The sequence below is a fragment of the Gallus gallus genome, chromosome 4 (assembly GCF_016699485.2).
Source record: "Gallus gallus isolate bGalGal1 chromosome 4, bGalGal1.mat.broiler.GRCg7b, whole genome shotgun sequence".
NCBI lineage: Eukaryota > Metazoa > Chordata > Aves > Galliformes > Phasianidae > Gallus > Gallus gallus.
In genome coordinates, this window is record NC_052535.1 from 80,090,661 (window position 1) to 80,106,598 (window position 15,938).

The 15,938-nt window shown below is 36.9% G+C and overlaps 1 protein-coding gene across 5 annotated transcripts in view; it reads right to left on the reverse strand.

Moving 5' to 3' along the window:
* The window catches only part of AFAP1 (actin filament associated protein 1), a 110,756-nt gene that overhangs the window by 34,937 nt on the left and 59,881 nt on the right, over positions 1 to 15,938 (reverse strand). For all 5 annotated transcript variants that reach the window (XM_046939832.1, XM_046939830.1, XM_046939831.1 and 2 more), the window contains exons 4-6: positions 9,951 to 10,059; positions 6,434 to 6,645; positions 3,297 to 3,476 (exon numbers count right to left, since the gene is read on the reverse strand). In XM_046939832.1, coding sequence (XP_046795788.1) covers positions 3,297 to 3,476; positions 6,434 to 6,645; positions 9,951 to 10,059 — 501 coding nt within the window. The remainder of the gene's footprint in view (positions 1 to 3,296; positions 3,477 to 6,433; positions 6,646 to 9,950; positions 10,060 to 15,938) is intronic.

The window sequence follows — 15,938 nt, forward strand, 5'->3', positions numbered from 1 at the left end:
CCTGAGGAGCAACATAGTGTCACTGCATGACACAGCTCTGATTTTCTTCTATCTTTGGGATAAATTCTCTCTTATTACAGGATCAGAACAATAGCAGATGCAGACACAAGGATAGATACATTATGTGCTCAATTACAGACCTTGAAGTGAAGAGCTGCTGCACACCATAAACTGAAGAAAAGTTAACCAAGAGCGTTTACCACTAGGAGAAAATGAAAATAAAGGACAAGATCCAGAAATGGTTGATTGATTAACTATGATGCATGATAGATAAGTGGTGAGTGATAAATCAGAAATTCATTTTTGCAGGAGGCATCTGTAGGAGGAGGGGAAGGCCTTTGGGCCAGACAGCATGACCGTTTCCTTCTCCTACTGGTCTTCTACAAGAAGCTGCTTCAGAAATAATTTCTTTGGCATCCACGTATTTTTAATATTATGAGCTGTTTTCTGTGGCCTAGTTTGAAGGCCCTGCACACAGAACATATTCATCTGTGTGAATGAAGCCACTAAACAAGCATATTCTTGTAATCTTCTTAGTAGTCCTTTTATTTCTAATGTAGCATTTCCCAGGGATGCTCACAAATAAGCGTGTAGTTTCCATCAGTCTGTTGGATGTGCTGAGACAAACAGGAAGATTTAAGACCTCACTTGACCACAAATGCACAAAAGTGCACACAGATGCTCATATACTCCAAGCGCACATGGAAAAAGCTCATGTTTGGGTCAGAGTGTGTAACTGCATACATTTTTTCATGTACATTTTTGTGGGAACATTTTAGGACTCAAGTTTGGAACTTTCCACCACTTTATGTTGTACATGGTATTACTGCTATGATCTCAGCTGTAGCCTGGATTTTATACCAGTTATGCTCAATGCTCTGCAATCATGATAGGCTCTTTGGTGACATCAGCTATCTTTTCCAGCAAGTATTTGTTAGCTGGTAAACCTGAAACTCCCTTTGTGGTTTCCAGTCTAGACTTCAATTTGCACATTTATCAGCTGTTTTCTTGGTGTCATCTTTACAAAAAAGGTCTAAAGTATTCTGCATGTATTTCAACTCTACTTGTTCTAATACCCCTTGTCTTTCAATAGGTATTTTAAAATTATTTACTTAAGCAAATGCATTTTATAGAGATTACATCTGACTTTAAAAAGATCATCTAGTTTAGCTTTCATGGGAAAATCTGGCCTCCAAATCCATTTTGAGCTTTTCAGGCTCAAGAGTAAAGCTTTAACTTGATACTTACATACAAATTTCTTCATGGGAACCTGTTGTTCCCAAGCAATAACCTAGCTCCACTGGCATGTATTCATACAGCATCAGTGACAGAGAGGGCGTTATGATTAAAAATTCAGGATGCAGAGACCCTTTGCATGGTATACAAATCTGTCTTTTTATTAACTACAGAAATTTAAATCTTCACAAGCTCATTCTAAGTGCTGAATGAGCAAAGCCCAAGTATTTTCATAATTTAAAAAAAAGCACAATTTTTTCATACCCTTTAAAAAATACAAAATAAATGATTTTTATATATACTTCTCAAAACTGAGGAGCTGTTGCAAGAGCTGCACAAACCACTGTGGGATAGCTGCTGGCTTGCTATTCGTATTGTACAGAACGGAGAGTGATGTAGCAGCACCGAGAACCTGGAAGCTGAGCATACAGTAGCATTGCCATGTTGTTGGGAGAGCTTTTTGGGGAGAGCTCTGCAGCAGGAGGAACTAAATAAAGTGCTGTCAGACTGTCTCCACGTGCTCTGCGGATGACAGCATACTGTACAGCCATTCGACCTCAGCACACAACTGTGCCAAATGTGCAATTGTACAAAACCTTTTTTTCTTTTTTTTTTTTTTTTTTTTTTTTTGTTTCTTAAGTAGCAGGAATGCATCTGGGATATGGGAAAATCTAGTACTGCTCTCTGTGAAGAAAGTTTTATGGGAAAAAAAAACAACAACAAAAAAGAAAACAATTTTTATGAAAGAAAGTCTGATAAGTGCCAGTGTATGTAGCTTGACTAAACCCAAGTTTAGAACAAGACAGGAAATAATGGGGCAGTTACTATGATCTAACTGAAGTGGAATTCCCTCAGCAAAGAATACGACTGATGAATTTCTTTTCATTCCCATCAATGTTTTTCAATTTGAGGTGAGTTAATAGGACATTCAGATGGTCCTTTGTTTTAAAACTTAAGATACTGGTGTTAGAAGATGCCTAAAAATAATGATAAGTTTCTATTAAAAAGAGAAAACAGAGTGCATTTTTTAAGACAAAATGCAAGATCCCATTCAAAACTAAACATAGACATCCTGCAAACCCCAAAAGGTATAGTCTAATGTTGCAAAATAGGAAATTACAGATTAATTTTCCACTTGGTCAGTTAGTCCACAGCAGAGCTCGTATCTCTTAAACTGCATTTTCTCTCTCCTCCCTTCTACCAAAAAAAAAAAAAAAAAAAAAAAAAGTCATCAGGAAATTCCTATGTGTTTAATACAATTGTGTTTGGAGAAATACAATTTATTCTCAGCAAAATAAGTACCATATAAGGTTAAATCAGAGCACAGCATAGAGAATGCCCTATCGGTCTTATGCATTTAGACTTTCAACATGCATTTACAAGACTGGATTTAAAGGTCTTAAACCAAGCCACTAAAAGTGCAGTGGTTTCCCACACTACCTCACTGAACTCCATTACCCATTATCTGAGATTGACAAAGTCCAGTATAAAACTGCTGCCCTTGCACCACAATTTTCCACGTTTTCAGACACCAAACAGAAAGGTGAAAAATGACAAAATCCTGTTTCTCAGAACCTCAGAACTGTCTTTTCCAGAGCAAACTGTAATAGAGGATGCACTGCTCCATGAGAACCAGTAAACTTTAACTGACTTCAAGAATCTGGATATTTTTTCCTCGTCCTGAGCAATTCAAGCAGGTACCTCCTTGAAGTTACCTCATCAAAAAGATGACTGTGATGGTGGTATGCCCAATTTTGCATGGTAGCCTTAGCTGCTATGTTGATGCACAAAACGCATGCTGAGTGCCAGCTCCCTTTACCTGAGGGAATCTGAACCACCAAATCTTTCTGCAGAATGAGCTAGAGATAAAAATGGAAGGGAATTGTCATCTCCCCTCTTGGTGCCAATTATTGTGCTGCTAGCAGTGAAAAGCACAGGCATCCGCAGCAGCTTTGTGACTCTGAGCTTCTGTTTGCCCAAGTTGCTGCCTCAATGCCAGACCTTTAAGTCTGGATTTCTGCCGTCTCAGACTGGCTGGGATTTAAGTGGTTACCCCATACCTTTAGCCACTGCTCCGCCTGCTCTTTGCTCTGAACTGCCAGAACTAGTGCATCCGCTCCTTGGTGAGAGATTTTCAGCTCATGTTTCTTCTTTTTGCTGTCTTTGGGAATGTAGGTGATGCTACAGTCATTCAGGAGCAGCTCCATCTGTGGCTGCTGGTCCTTGGAACTTTTGTAACACTGTAAAATGTAAGGAAAGGTCAAAAGTTAGATCTCATCTTTCTGAACTTTGGAAGAAAGTTGTTATAACATAGAAATTCTATTTTTAGTATTTTCCACAGACCCCTTTTCTATATACCATGGAGCTTAGCCACTGCTAGCTTCACATTTCTCCTTCTCATCCTCATTGTAAAGAAAAATAGCTTCCAGGCTGTCATTAATAGAGATCCGCTGTTGCAGGACAGGTACAACATATAGAGGGCATTAAGGATCTCTCTGTTATCTTTACGATTCAACCTTGGCCTCCATAAAGTATGGAGAGGGTGATTTCGGGTGTCTCTTCACAGGTAGCAGCAGAACACGCTTGTACAGTTAATGACTTTCAAGCCCAGATGCTGAGCCTACCCTCCAGCACCATCAAGGCTGCCTGCCCTCCAGCACCATCAACCAAAACCTGGGGGGGTGCCTACATACTGCCATCACTCAGGAACAGACAGACACCTTATTCAGCTGCCCTTTTTGTTCAGATAAGTAGTAAAATTTGTCACAGTGTAGAAAGAGGGCAAGGCCACAGGAATGTAGTTTTTTCAACTAATTCAGTTTCATCATTCACTGCAAAAAGTCACAAAAATGTTGGTCTACTCTTTAAGCTTCTAGATAAAATTATATGAATTATCAATTTTTTCCCTCTGTAGCAATTGCTGTCAAAGAACAGCCATTCCATGCTGGATTACTGAGGACTTAATCTGTGTTTGAATTGGTGATTCGAAGGTGAAGAGTTTCACAGTATGTCACTTGTCCTGCTGACCTAACTCCTATTCTTCTAGCAGATCAGTATAGCTGAGTTTCAGAAAGCTGTCATAGAGTGCCAGACTGCAGAACAATGTTCAGCTGAATGTATGAATGCCCATTTTATATACCAATGTTAGTTGGGCTTTTACTCATACAAATAAGCATGAAGGCTAAAAAGGTATCTGGTATTAAACACTGACTGGTATATACATATGCAGAATATATGTATGTGAACAGAATAAAGCACATGGACTTCTGCATATTCAAGCTATGATGCAAACTGTCAGGAGAACAGTAGCTCTTAGAAGGGTGTCATAAATACTCCAACTTAGACTGAACAAATACAGCCACTCTCTGCAAACCACTCATCATCTTCCTTTCTCTCTGAGGCCAATTAACTCAAAATTTCTCCCACTTGGTCACAGTTTTTAAGGTTGTAATTGCAAAAAACTTAAGTTTTCAAGCTATGGAACCTAGAAGACATACAACATTAGTCACTTTAAGCAGGATTTAATAGCATACAGATTCCTTTACATTAATTACTTTTTTTTTTTTAGTTATGCATTATTAAAACTGATGTATTTATATAATAGATGACTTTATGTGAAAAACAATTCCCTACTAAGTCTTATTCTTAATTCTAATTAAAACATTTTTGTTTTATAATAAAAGCTGCAGTGATAATGCAGGCAATTTCTAATCCCTCAGAACATATATTTGTTTTACTTGCATATCTTGTAAGTTATATCTCCAAGTCCTCCTTCAAACAATAAACCAATCTTGTGTAATTTGGTCATTAAACTCCTATTGGGATCTTTATTTTCTTAATACCCATTACGGAATTAATGAAAGACAATCCCTACAAAGAGAAAAATCTTTGCAAACCACACATGTGGCTACAGGAAAAGAGAAAAAAATAACATATTTCTCTACAGAACAACAAACATAATTCTAGAAGAAATACTGTGCGACTTCTGAGAAAATTTGCTTCTTGACCTTTTTCTTCTTTCTTTTCTTCAAGCTGTAATTGTATGGTCCTGAAACCTGACTCGGTTCTGTTCTATGTTGATAAAAATGTTGCCAAAATTAGTGACATTACAACGGCATAATACAAACCAAATCACATTAAGCATTTCTTGTTTTTGTGGATACAAGCATTAAATCCTCAGTAACCATGGGAAACTAGCAAATGAACTCAAGCTAGATTTCCAGAAGCCTCTTACCCAGATATTACTATTTCATATCGTGATAGTTCCCACTCAGCCAATAACTGTTAATGTACTTGGAAAGCAAACACCCCTAAGCTGTCCTGCACTCATGTAGAATAGTGAGATTCTACAGAAAATTTTCTATCACATGTTAATCAGCTTTTGATACTTGGGATATTATAATAATTACTAGTTACATAATTAGCTAGACCTATCGCAAACACCAGACTGGAAGACTGGAAGGCCCCAGCTGATATGTTACTGTAAGCCTCGTATTGCTTTAAATATCACAGAAATGAATCTCAATTAGACCTTATTTTCAACAAACAAAAAGACTTCTATAAGCTGACAATTTACTAACTTTCAGAATCTTTTACTGGTGCCTCCAATCATTCAGAAACATGACAGATTTGCTTCAGAAACAAATACATCCACTAACAAGTGGATGTATTTCTATAATGCAGCTGTGCATCATGTGAATACTGCATCTGTAATCACTGCAGAACAGATGGTGAAGGTTTAGTTTAAAGTGTATACATTACAACAGCATATGCTGCCAAGTGAGTTCTCAGTCTAACAAGGGACTTTTCTCTCCAGCAGTCTGATCCAACAGTTCATACACAAAGCTCCCTGTGAGATTTTTGGTCCACAGGGAATGAAAGATTGGATTTATAGTTTCAGCAATTTTTTCTCCAAATGAAATACAGTAAAAGCTAATAGGCTAGACTTTCTTTCCTATATCAGGGAACTGACTGGGTTTAAGAGCAATAAAAGTCAAAGTTCTAAGTGGTTACACGATATGCTTATAATTTCAGTAGTTTTCACATTCTTGGGTAAATCATAACCGAACTCATTGGTAAAGTTACCGTAGACTTGGCCACTGTTTGCAGAACTTATTCCAAAGCTAAATCTCTATAAAAATAAATACATAGTCTAAAAGGTAGAAAGAAAATACAGCCAGATAGAAATAGGAATTACCAGTAGTTTGTTTTCTTTGATAACACACAGTAGTTTGGTCCATTGCCCAAATCGTTTCTTTCTAAGTAGGAAGGCACAAATTTTGGCATCCTTCACCAGATCCATAGAGGCCTCCTCAGAAGGCCACTGATGTCTCATTTTCTTCCCCTTTCCATCCTCTTCCTCTTCATCATAGGATTCGTAAGAGCTGCTCATAGCATCTGAGTCATAATCTTCAAGAAAAGCGTGAGAGTGTCAAGTTAAAGCATTTAGCCATGAAGTGTACAGAAATAACTGAAGAGCCCAACAGGGTGCCTTTTTAAGCTAAGGCTTTTGAATGTCAGTCATGAACAAACTACTGTTTCAGCGCTTAGTAATATCAGTACATTAAGTTAATTGAATAAAAGATGTGTTTCCGTTATGAAATTTTATAGGAGACGGAAGGTGTTGAAGCCTTGTGAATTTTAATTGAGAAACAAGCTGGGAATAAATAGCTTTACTATCTTCAAAGCATTATTTGGCAGACACTTTCATCTTTTGTAGTTCTTTTACAGAGAAAACATCTTAATCTCATTGACTGCATAATGCAGAATGTAGGCACAGAAATGTAAATATTAATACAGCATATTAAGAAATAAACATATGACAGAGGTCACAAGAATAAATTGGGGGGTACTATCTACCTGTCGTAATATTCCTTGCAGTTCACAATTACAGCACCTGCAGAGATATGATTAATGTTGGATAGATGATGATGTTCCCTGAACTATGGATTCTGCTCAAGTTAAAACCATTCTGCAGAAAAACTTCTTATTATGTGCTTAGTCAAAGTAGTTCAATCCTGCTCCAAGTTTCACAAAGGAGCGGCAAGATTCCTTTTTAATTAAACAATCTTTGTTTAGTCCTTAAGCTTTCAATAAAGCAGACAGCTCTCTAGCGGTATCCTCTACTACAAAACTGATTTTCTATTACTACAGAGCCCTCATTTCCACCATGCATATTTAGTTGATTATGTGGGTTTATATGAAGCCCCCCAGATAATAATTGAGACATGAAGGCACACTTGTTTTCCAGTGGCATGTGGAGAAGTGAAGAAACTTTCCATGGAGAAGAATTGCTTGGAATATTTCCAGTAGATAAAATTTTACCCAAATACTTCAAGGAAGAAAATCTCTCATTTGTTTTAGCTAGGTACTTGGGACACAGCCTGGGAAAGAGACCCATGGAACTCAGGAACAAAACAAGGGACTAAATTGCTGGCGAGCTTTTTGTGTGTCTGTCTCAACCTATGTGCAACTGACAACAGGATACACCCAGAGCTCTTCATCTCCAAATCAACCTAAGACACTCTGATCTCATTTGTGGTGGCACAAAAATGTACACAATAGTTTGATCTTCATTTAAGAGAGAAATTTAAAAAATATATAGATGAGGCTGCACTTACAATTATATGTATATGAAATTATAATTAAGATCTGAAAATGTATTGCGCACATGTACATGTCAACAGACTCTTGAGGTTTTGGAGTGGTTGTGGTGGGGAGAAAGGAGAGAAATATAAAGACCCAGTAGGAAAAAATAAAAGTGAAAAGCATCTGTCCAAAATAAACAGTTTTTGGGTTTTGTCAAATCTAATGAAATCTGACTGACTTTAATGATTTCAAGTATAGTGTATAGTATGAAGGTTTCCTCGTTACTAGTAATATTACAAAAATACTCTGTAGGAATATTTGCTTAAGATAATTGCATCTATCCCAACAGTTATTTAAAAGTTTATTCTTTCATTTCTTATACCTCCAGAAACTTGCTGTTATGGTCTTTATCTCAGCAGTCTGATTAGCTGTAGGTTCCATCCTTGGTTAATACAGTGCTTTGGTGGCTTATTTTAATAGCCAGATACACTAGGTTCTGTGAAATTTTTGATTGAGTGTAGATAAATTACTAATGGCATATTAAATTTAAAAGCAACTTAATTATGGAAGAAGAATGGATGATTTTTAATACAAATTAATAGCTAAGGACATAAGAAAATTTAGCAAAATCACAGCAGGGTGGTGACACTTTTGCACTAATAAGTTAGTGTAAAAAAACTTTAGATGTCTGGGTATATATACTAACATTTATGGAAGTATAAATGAAATTTGAAGGCTGAGATCCTAAATATTGTTATGGATTTGGATGGTTAAGTACAAAAAGATATCAGTTTCATACTGTGCCATTTTTTTTCTAGGTGATCTTTTAGCCATGATATTAATATCTGTGCTATTAATATTTTTCCTGCCTGAGTATAACTTTTGTTTAATAACAAAACACAAGTCAGCAGCTCACCAGATTGCAGGGTATAGCAGGACCACCCTGCAGCATTTCAAGGATGTAAGAAGAGGAGTGATCCTGCTGCCCCGCTAAGTTCCTTCATTTACTTTGCATTATATGAAATTCCTTCTTATCTTGAATTTCCCAGCTAAATTAAGAGCTGCCAGCTACCTTGGTTTGTTTTTTACGTTTAGAGCTAACACACAATGACAAGAAATTTCCCTGACACACAATGTGCAAATGTATAATTAATGTTTTAAGGCAATGGAAGTACTTTACGGACAGAAATATTATTTTATGCTTTTGCTTTGGTTCAAATAATAGAAACAGCTAAAAATGGAGGCAGATATCCCTTTAATCTATGGAACACACACACACAAAAAAAATGAATAGGCCATACACAAGTATTAAATTACCCCACCCAATAAAGAAGAGTGGCAAAAGGGAAAATCTTTGCAACTTTTTATTATAAAACACCATGCATACATTCTTTTTACTGTGCCCTCATCCTGTCTCCTCTTAAGTGCAGTGAGTCTTTGCATAAGTAGTGGAATTTGATAGAGAGTATTTGTGTGCTGCCAAAGGAAGTTTTAATGGTCACCTGGGGGACTACCCTATGCCTTTTGCACAAAACGAGTAGTTACTGTAACACTGACGTGCATTAAACATGGCTTATAGAGCCAGTATAAATGATGTGTTGCTACATCATCAATCGATAGAAATTCTGCATATTTTCAATAATCACTCACTTTAGAAAATACACTTTTTTGCTTTTTATTTGTATACTTTAGCAAGTAAATCAGTGCAATAAGAGAATAACAATAGATCTGCAGATCAAGACCAATTTCTCTACATTTACACTATCAGCAGTCTAGAGGAGTAGACAATACTTAACTCTGGACCCCTGGTTCAAATGTCCCCAGCACATTCATGCTTCAGATATGCCCAGAGGACCAATAAGGACATTCTGCCTACAACAGCAGTTGAAACATTAATGTGCACCTAACTTGGAGCTCCAGATTTACTTTCTTCTAAAAGGAGCCTGGTTTGTGCAGATCAAAACATTTCTGCGTACCAAAACAACACATGGCTGGTGAGGACAATTAAACTACACATATGACATAAGACAGCACTAATAGAGATATAACTGTTGAATTCTAAAAAAAGCTGAAAGACACTAGAATTAGTAATTGCTGTGAAACTAATCTGGATATATACTACTCACTGGAAGTGATATATTCAGGAGCCTTCCCAGGACTAAGTGGCACTGCCTCTTCATAATAGCCTTCGGGAAGGGACGATGTCGGTAATGGTGGAGGCCCATTATCTGGTGGCTAAATGAAGGAAAAAAAAAAGAATAAATGAGAAAGTAATTAAATAATAACATGGTGTTAAATTAAACATGGTCAGAACATCTGGTCATGATCAGCTTACAAGGCTGGTAAGTATGTATAAATGTACATGCATAGAGTCACAAGCATAGCCATTCGGTTTATATGCGAAACTGTATAACTATTTCTTACCTTAACTGTCTCTAAAGGCAACACTCTGAAGGAGTTAAATGTTGTCCTTTGAATAAGATGTATTCTTCAGAGTAGCAGGTTTTAGGAGAAAAACAAGTCTAAATCTCAGGCTTAATTATATGATAATTAAACAATAAGCAGAGGTTGAGATTTGAAGCAGGGAAGTGACTTAATTATGCTTCAAACCTTTGCCTCCGCTCATAATAAGGAAGTAGAACCTTCTCTCATGTACTCAAACTGAGTCCTTTGGGACACAATATGATCCAAAATGTTGAAAAGATATAGTTTGCTAAAATCTAGAAACTTAGAGGATCTATGTAGGAAAGGGATTCATGTGCATAGGCCATTTTACCCTGTTGAGGCTTATTTATTAGAAATCTATATCTAAAATAATTCATATTACAGCAGTAATATGTTGTACATTTTAGACAACCTTCAGTTGTACAGTTTAGAAAAGCTGAAAAAACTAGGCTAGTAGATATCAAGGAGTTAACTTAGATCATGTTTTAATGATGCACTGTGTTTTTCAATAGCAAATTAATTCTTAATATAGATATTAATTCTTTTCTTAGAGAAAACTGAGCAACAAATAACGAACAGTTTGGAACACTGAGAAACTATATTATGATAAAATAAATATTTCAAATACCAGGTCAAATTCTGAAATGCTTCTTTTCTAAATATAAACCTGTTTTAAATTTAAAGCTGACCAACTGCTGGTGTGTTGATATAGTACGAAGTAAATTTAGTACTCTGTGACTTCTTCCATATGACTTTACTGTTCTATATTTTTTTAGCAAAAAAACAAAACTGCATTTCAAATAAATCACACAGATTCTCCATGAGTTTTCAGTTTTACATTTTCATATTGGAGGAAATCATATAACAGAATCATAGAATGGCTTGGGTTGAAAGCGACTTTACAGAACATCTTGTTCCATCCCCCCTGCCATAGGCGGGGTTGCCAACCAATAAATTACTTACTGGATCAGGTTGTTCAGGGCTCCATCCAACCTGGCCTTGAACACCTCCAGGGACAGAACACCCACAGCTTCAGTCTTTTTCCGAAGCCAGTGGTTTATTGCATTATTACAAAATCGTAACTTGTAAGCAGTCTTATTTCTGCAGTTTTTCAATAAATTGTCATGCAATGTAATAAACGTGTTTGTCTTCATTAGACTCAAAACTCAGGAAACAGAGATATCAAAGTAAGAAACGAATCAGGTGAGCTTTGATCATGACCAGACAATCACAGACACTCCTGGTGTACTCCTGGAACACCATTCAGATCTTAGGTGGGCAGAACAGTCAAGGAATGGCATAAAGCCTTTTTGCACATAATACAGGTGAAGTCATAGTGACTAGATTCCTCTCTTGATATAGGTCTGAAGTCATCTGGAAAGAACTTGAGCATTAATAACATGACATTGTCTGCCTTTAAATTATTTCTTTGTCACTTTCATCTCTCTGCATTTCAGAGCCAGACACAACACTGACTACTTGCCCATGCCAGACACCTAATTCTCAACTAGAAAATGATGATTGCCAGCCTAAGAATGCTCTGTAGTTATATTTCTATGCAGTAGGTTATTTCATCTCACAGGTAAATGCTTATGAATTCCCAATGGCGCAGAAAGAAAAGGAAAAAATCTACACTTCAGTTCATTGAGCGCTAACTTGCCATCATGCAGCAGAAACTTCCTTATGACCAATGAAATGATTTGTGACTGACACAAGAATTCTTGGTCAGATTGAGTTTCACACGAATATTATTTCTATATCAAATGATATAGCCAACTTGGTATGTCACACTCAATTACAGATAAGAGAAGGAAATTACTATTATCAACAATGTGAGTCAAATGAATTTTCATCAGAGAGCAGTTTTGCTAGAGCAATTATCTGTCAAAGAAGCAAAATAATGAAAAAATATGACTTTTAGTGCAATTTCCTTGTGATTCTGTTGAAAAACACAAATTGCAAATCTGCACATCATCACAATTAAATGAGTCGTTCAAGGTTATCTGCTGCTGTGCAACAGGCATAAGAGACATTAAAACATGCTTTGCGTTAGTTAATACTGAAATATTCAGAGCGCATCATGAATTTTGCACAGTATACCTGCACAAATCAGCTCCGTGTGGCCTGAATTGTTAGACACAATAAAGCAAACTGCCTCAAGAATGATTTTCATATTTATTTTATTTTTTATTTTCTCTTTACAGAGCCTTGCTCAAGTGAGTCATGGTCAAGATTCCTGGGGCAGTGCAGATTCATATCACCTCTTTCATCAGACAGTTACATTAATATCTTGGTCTTGCCTCAAACTGTTTTCCTTGTCATGTGCATAGATGTTATATGAAATTCCTATTATTATTAAACCCAATTCACCCAGGAAATAGCCATTCTGAGTATCATTCCAATTTTAACTCGACATCACAATGAAGCTTCAAAGCTATCCAGAAATGAAGAAGAGGTTCCAGTACAGATCAGGAGAAAAAAAAAATACAGAAAAAGAAAGAAAGAAAAAGCTTGTTTTTAGACAAAATGTTATTCAGAAAGAAAGAAAAAAGGAAATGAAACACAAATGGTGCTTGTCTGAATTCGACCCTGCTGGAGCACCGTTACTTCATGCAGCTGGGGCGGGCTGTGCTGTGCAGCCAATGTCAACACAGATGGAATCTATTGGTGAATTACCCAGCCCTTGGTTCTGAAATGCATTTTGCAGTGCCTGCCATAACAAAGTTGAAAATAATTATAAAAAATATTGTATTTTGGGGGGGGGGGAGAAAAAAAAAGATTATTAGGAGAAACAGAAACATCCAACATTAAATACTTTTGATTAAAGCAAGGCTGCTTTATTATTGAAAAAAAATCCAACTAATTAAATACAAAACAAAACTGTCTTATTCAAAATTGTATCATAAACAGCTACATCTTTTTGGGTGCTATCGAATTCATACATCTTTGTGCATCAAGAAAAGTAAAACGTGAGCATTCTGATATTACTTAATAATAATTGTTTTACTATTGCTAGGTGCATTGCTTAATTTTTTCACCTTGGCAATTTTTCAGTGAAAGAACTATGGTGAAGTTATGAGTTAGGAACTTGAATAACTCTTGAGTGAATAGCTTTTTAATGAAAAATAAGAAGTCCATAAGAACACTAAACTATTTACGTATTATATAAAAGGATTAAGTCTCAAAAAAACATAGAACATAAAGTTTGAGTGGTATCAGGAGGAAAGACCTGGCAACCTGCACAAAAGGCATAAATACACATTTTTACTTATATTTTTTACAATGGCCACAGGGAAGAAAGTTAGAGAATGCTGCCTTTCAGGGCAAATAACTTTGCTCAATCACAAGAATAAGAACTGAATTAGAAGAAGAACATTACCATTATTTTTATCTCTGTGGAGGAAAAGGGACAAACATGAGTGAGAAACTGTTGTCCAGAATAACACTGGTGATGTTGAGACAACAGATAAAGGTGTCTGACAGGTGCTGGGTCTGAGAAAAATAAAGAGCAATGCTTTTCCTGAAAGCAAGAAGTGGGAGGGGTGATGATTACACTACAGAACTGAGATCTCTGAAGACACTAAAACCTGGGTTGTTTGTGGGATGCCCTGCAACAATTTACAGGAGGCACTGGCAAGAGAAATAAACAAGTATCTCAATTTATCTGCATATAAAAGCTCATTTTACCAGTCACTATGAAGCAGACTTAGTGTAGATATTAGTTTTGTGGCTTACTATGGTTTACCTCTCCACCTACCCCTCTGTGTTAAACAGATCACAAATAAACACATTCTTTCTTTATCCCAGGAGACCAAATTCTTCATTTCCCCCTTCTGTCCAGAGATTACCAAGACAGGCAGTAACTTTTTTTTAGGGATAGTCTGTCTGATACCTGCTGAGGATACAATGGTATATAGCATGCAAATTGGTATGAAAGGCAGAGGAAAATAAATGTCATCCTCCAGAACCTGAGGTTATAAAATCGCTTTACACCCCAATGAAGACATGCACTATACAGGAAATAGAAAGAAGCACTTGAATTTTTGCACTGATTTAGTATGTGGAGGTTTCCTCTGAAAAGCAGTAACTTCAACGGAAGCAAATGCTGTTGATACACCCAGTTCCACAGCTGTGCTCATACATGTCATTAGATCAGCCACCAGCTCAGGTCCAGCTGGGCAGTGGGGCAGCTGCTGTGTTACCCGTCAGTGCTGCAGAACAGCAATGTGAAACTACAAGAGTGCATAATAAAGCTATTCAGAAGCCAGCAAATGTGGGATGTCAAGAAGAGACCCTGACACATGCATGTGCCTTTTGCATCAGGGCAAGCTTCTTAAGTGACCCCCATACAACCCCATCCCCAGCCTGGGAGGGGGAAGAGTAATCTCACTATCCTGATGTAAAAAAAAAGAAAAAAAGAAAAAAAAAAAGGATGTCCAGAAGGAAAGGTGAATTGAGAAACTGAGTGCCAATACAATTGCAAAATTGACCGAACATTTCAACTAGGCTTCCTCACAATGTAGTAATGGCTGAAAACTGGGCATCACTACACATCAGGCACTTGGAGTTGGTGTGAAAGCCATTACATAAAGTCAAACTCACTAAGGCACTAAAAAGAAGTTGCTGATTATTGCCAGCAAATGAGGACATGGATGGCCCAGGGATTTACTCAGGACAAAAATACTGACTATAAGGGACATTAACAGCATATTTAGCTGTGCAGGAGTGAAATATTAACCTGAGCATAGACAAGCAAAAGCCAAGAATTCTTCATTTGATCTCAGCTCCGTATTCCAAGGTTATTAATTTCTTGAGTTGTTGGCTGGACCCTAAGAAACCAGGAGCCAAATAATGTGATAAAAAAGTCTAACAATTCCTCTTTTTAGTCTCTGAGCACATCTGACAAAGGACAGTAACCAGCCAGACAGATAACAAACAAACGTGGCTCACAGGAGTGCTAAGAGGCTCTTACAATTATTTCCAAGACTAAATAAGGCTGAATTACTACTGCCAAACTGTCAGCCAGTGGCATTTGGGAGTCTGGAGTTTGCAGGTGCAGAAAAGAGATGAATGTGCTCAGAAGAGCAGACAGGAGCAGGATTGCCTGCTAGAAGAAGAGGCTACTAGTCAGGGGATGGATATAAGCATAAGCTTACATGTTTAGGGTGATCCTGAAAAGATTTAAGAAAGACAAACAGGAAGGGAAGGTACACATTTGGCACAGTGTTCCAAGCAGTGTAGGTGAATCTGAATCTGCCCAGGAACATGTCTGCTGATCTAATAAAATCTACAAAAAAAAATCCAACATGATGATAGTGAAAGGATCTAAACAGACTTGCTCACATTTAAAGAATGAATCAGGGTGTAGTATGGCTCCACAGTTTGATCTGAAGACTGTCTGGATAGCACTTATACAGGAATCACACCAGGAGCAGAGGCATTTAATTAATTTGCATGTGATTAATTTGCATTTAATTAATATTTAAGATAGTAAATAAAACTGAGAGGACTGGAGCACATAATGCGCCACAGAAGGAGTTATACTCAAACCCTATGGAAGACAGAAGTGAAAATAAACTGCAGACTCCATGGAAGTAAAAGAAGATATAAGGAATAAATTCAAAAGCAAAAAAAAAAAAAAGAATTAGCCAGAAACACAAACACAGTAT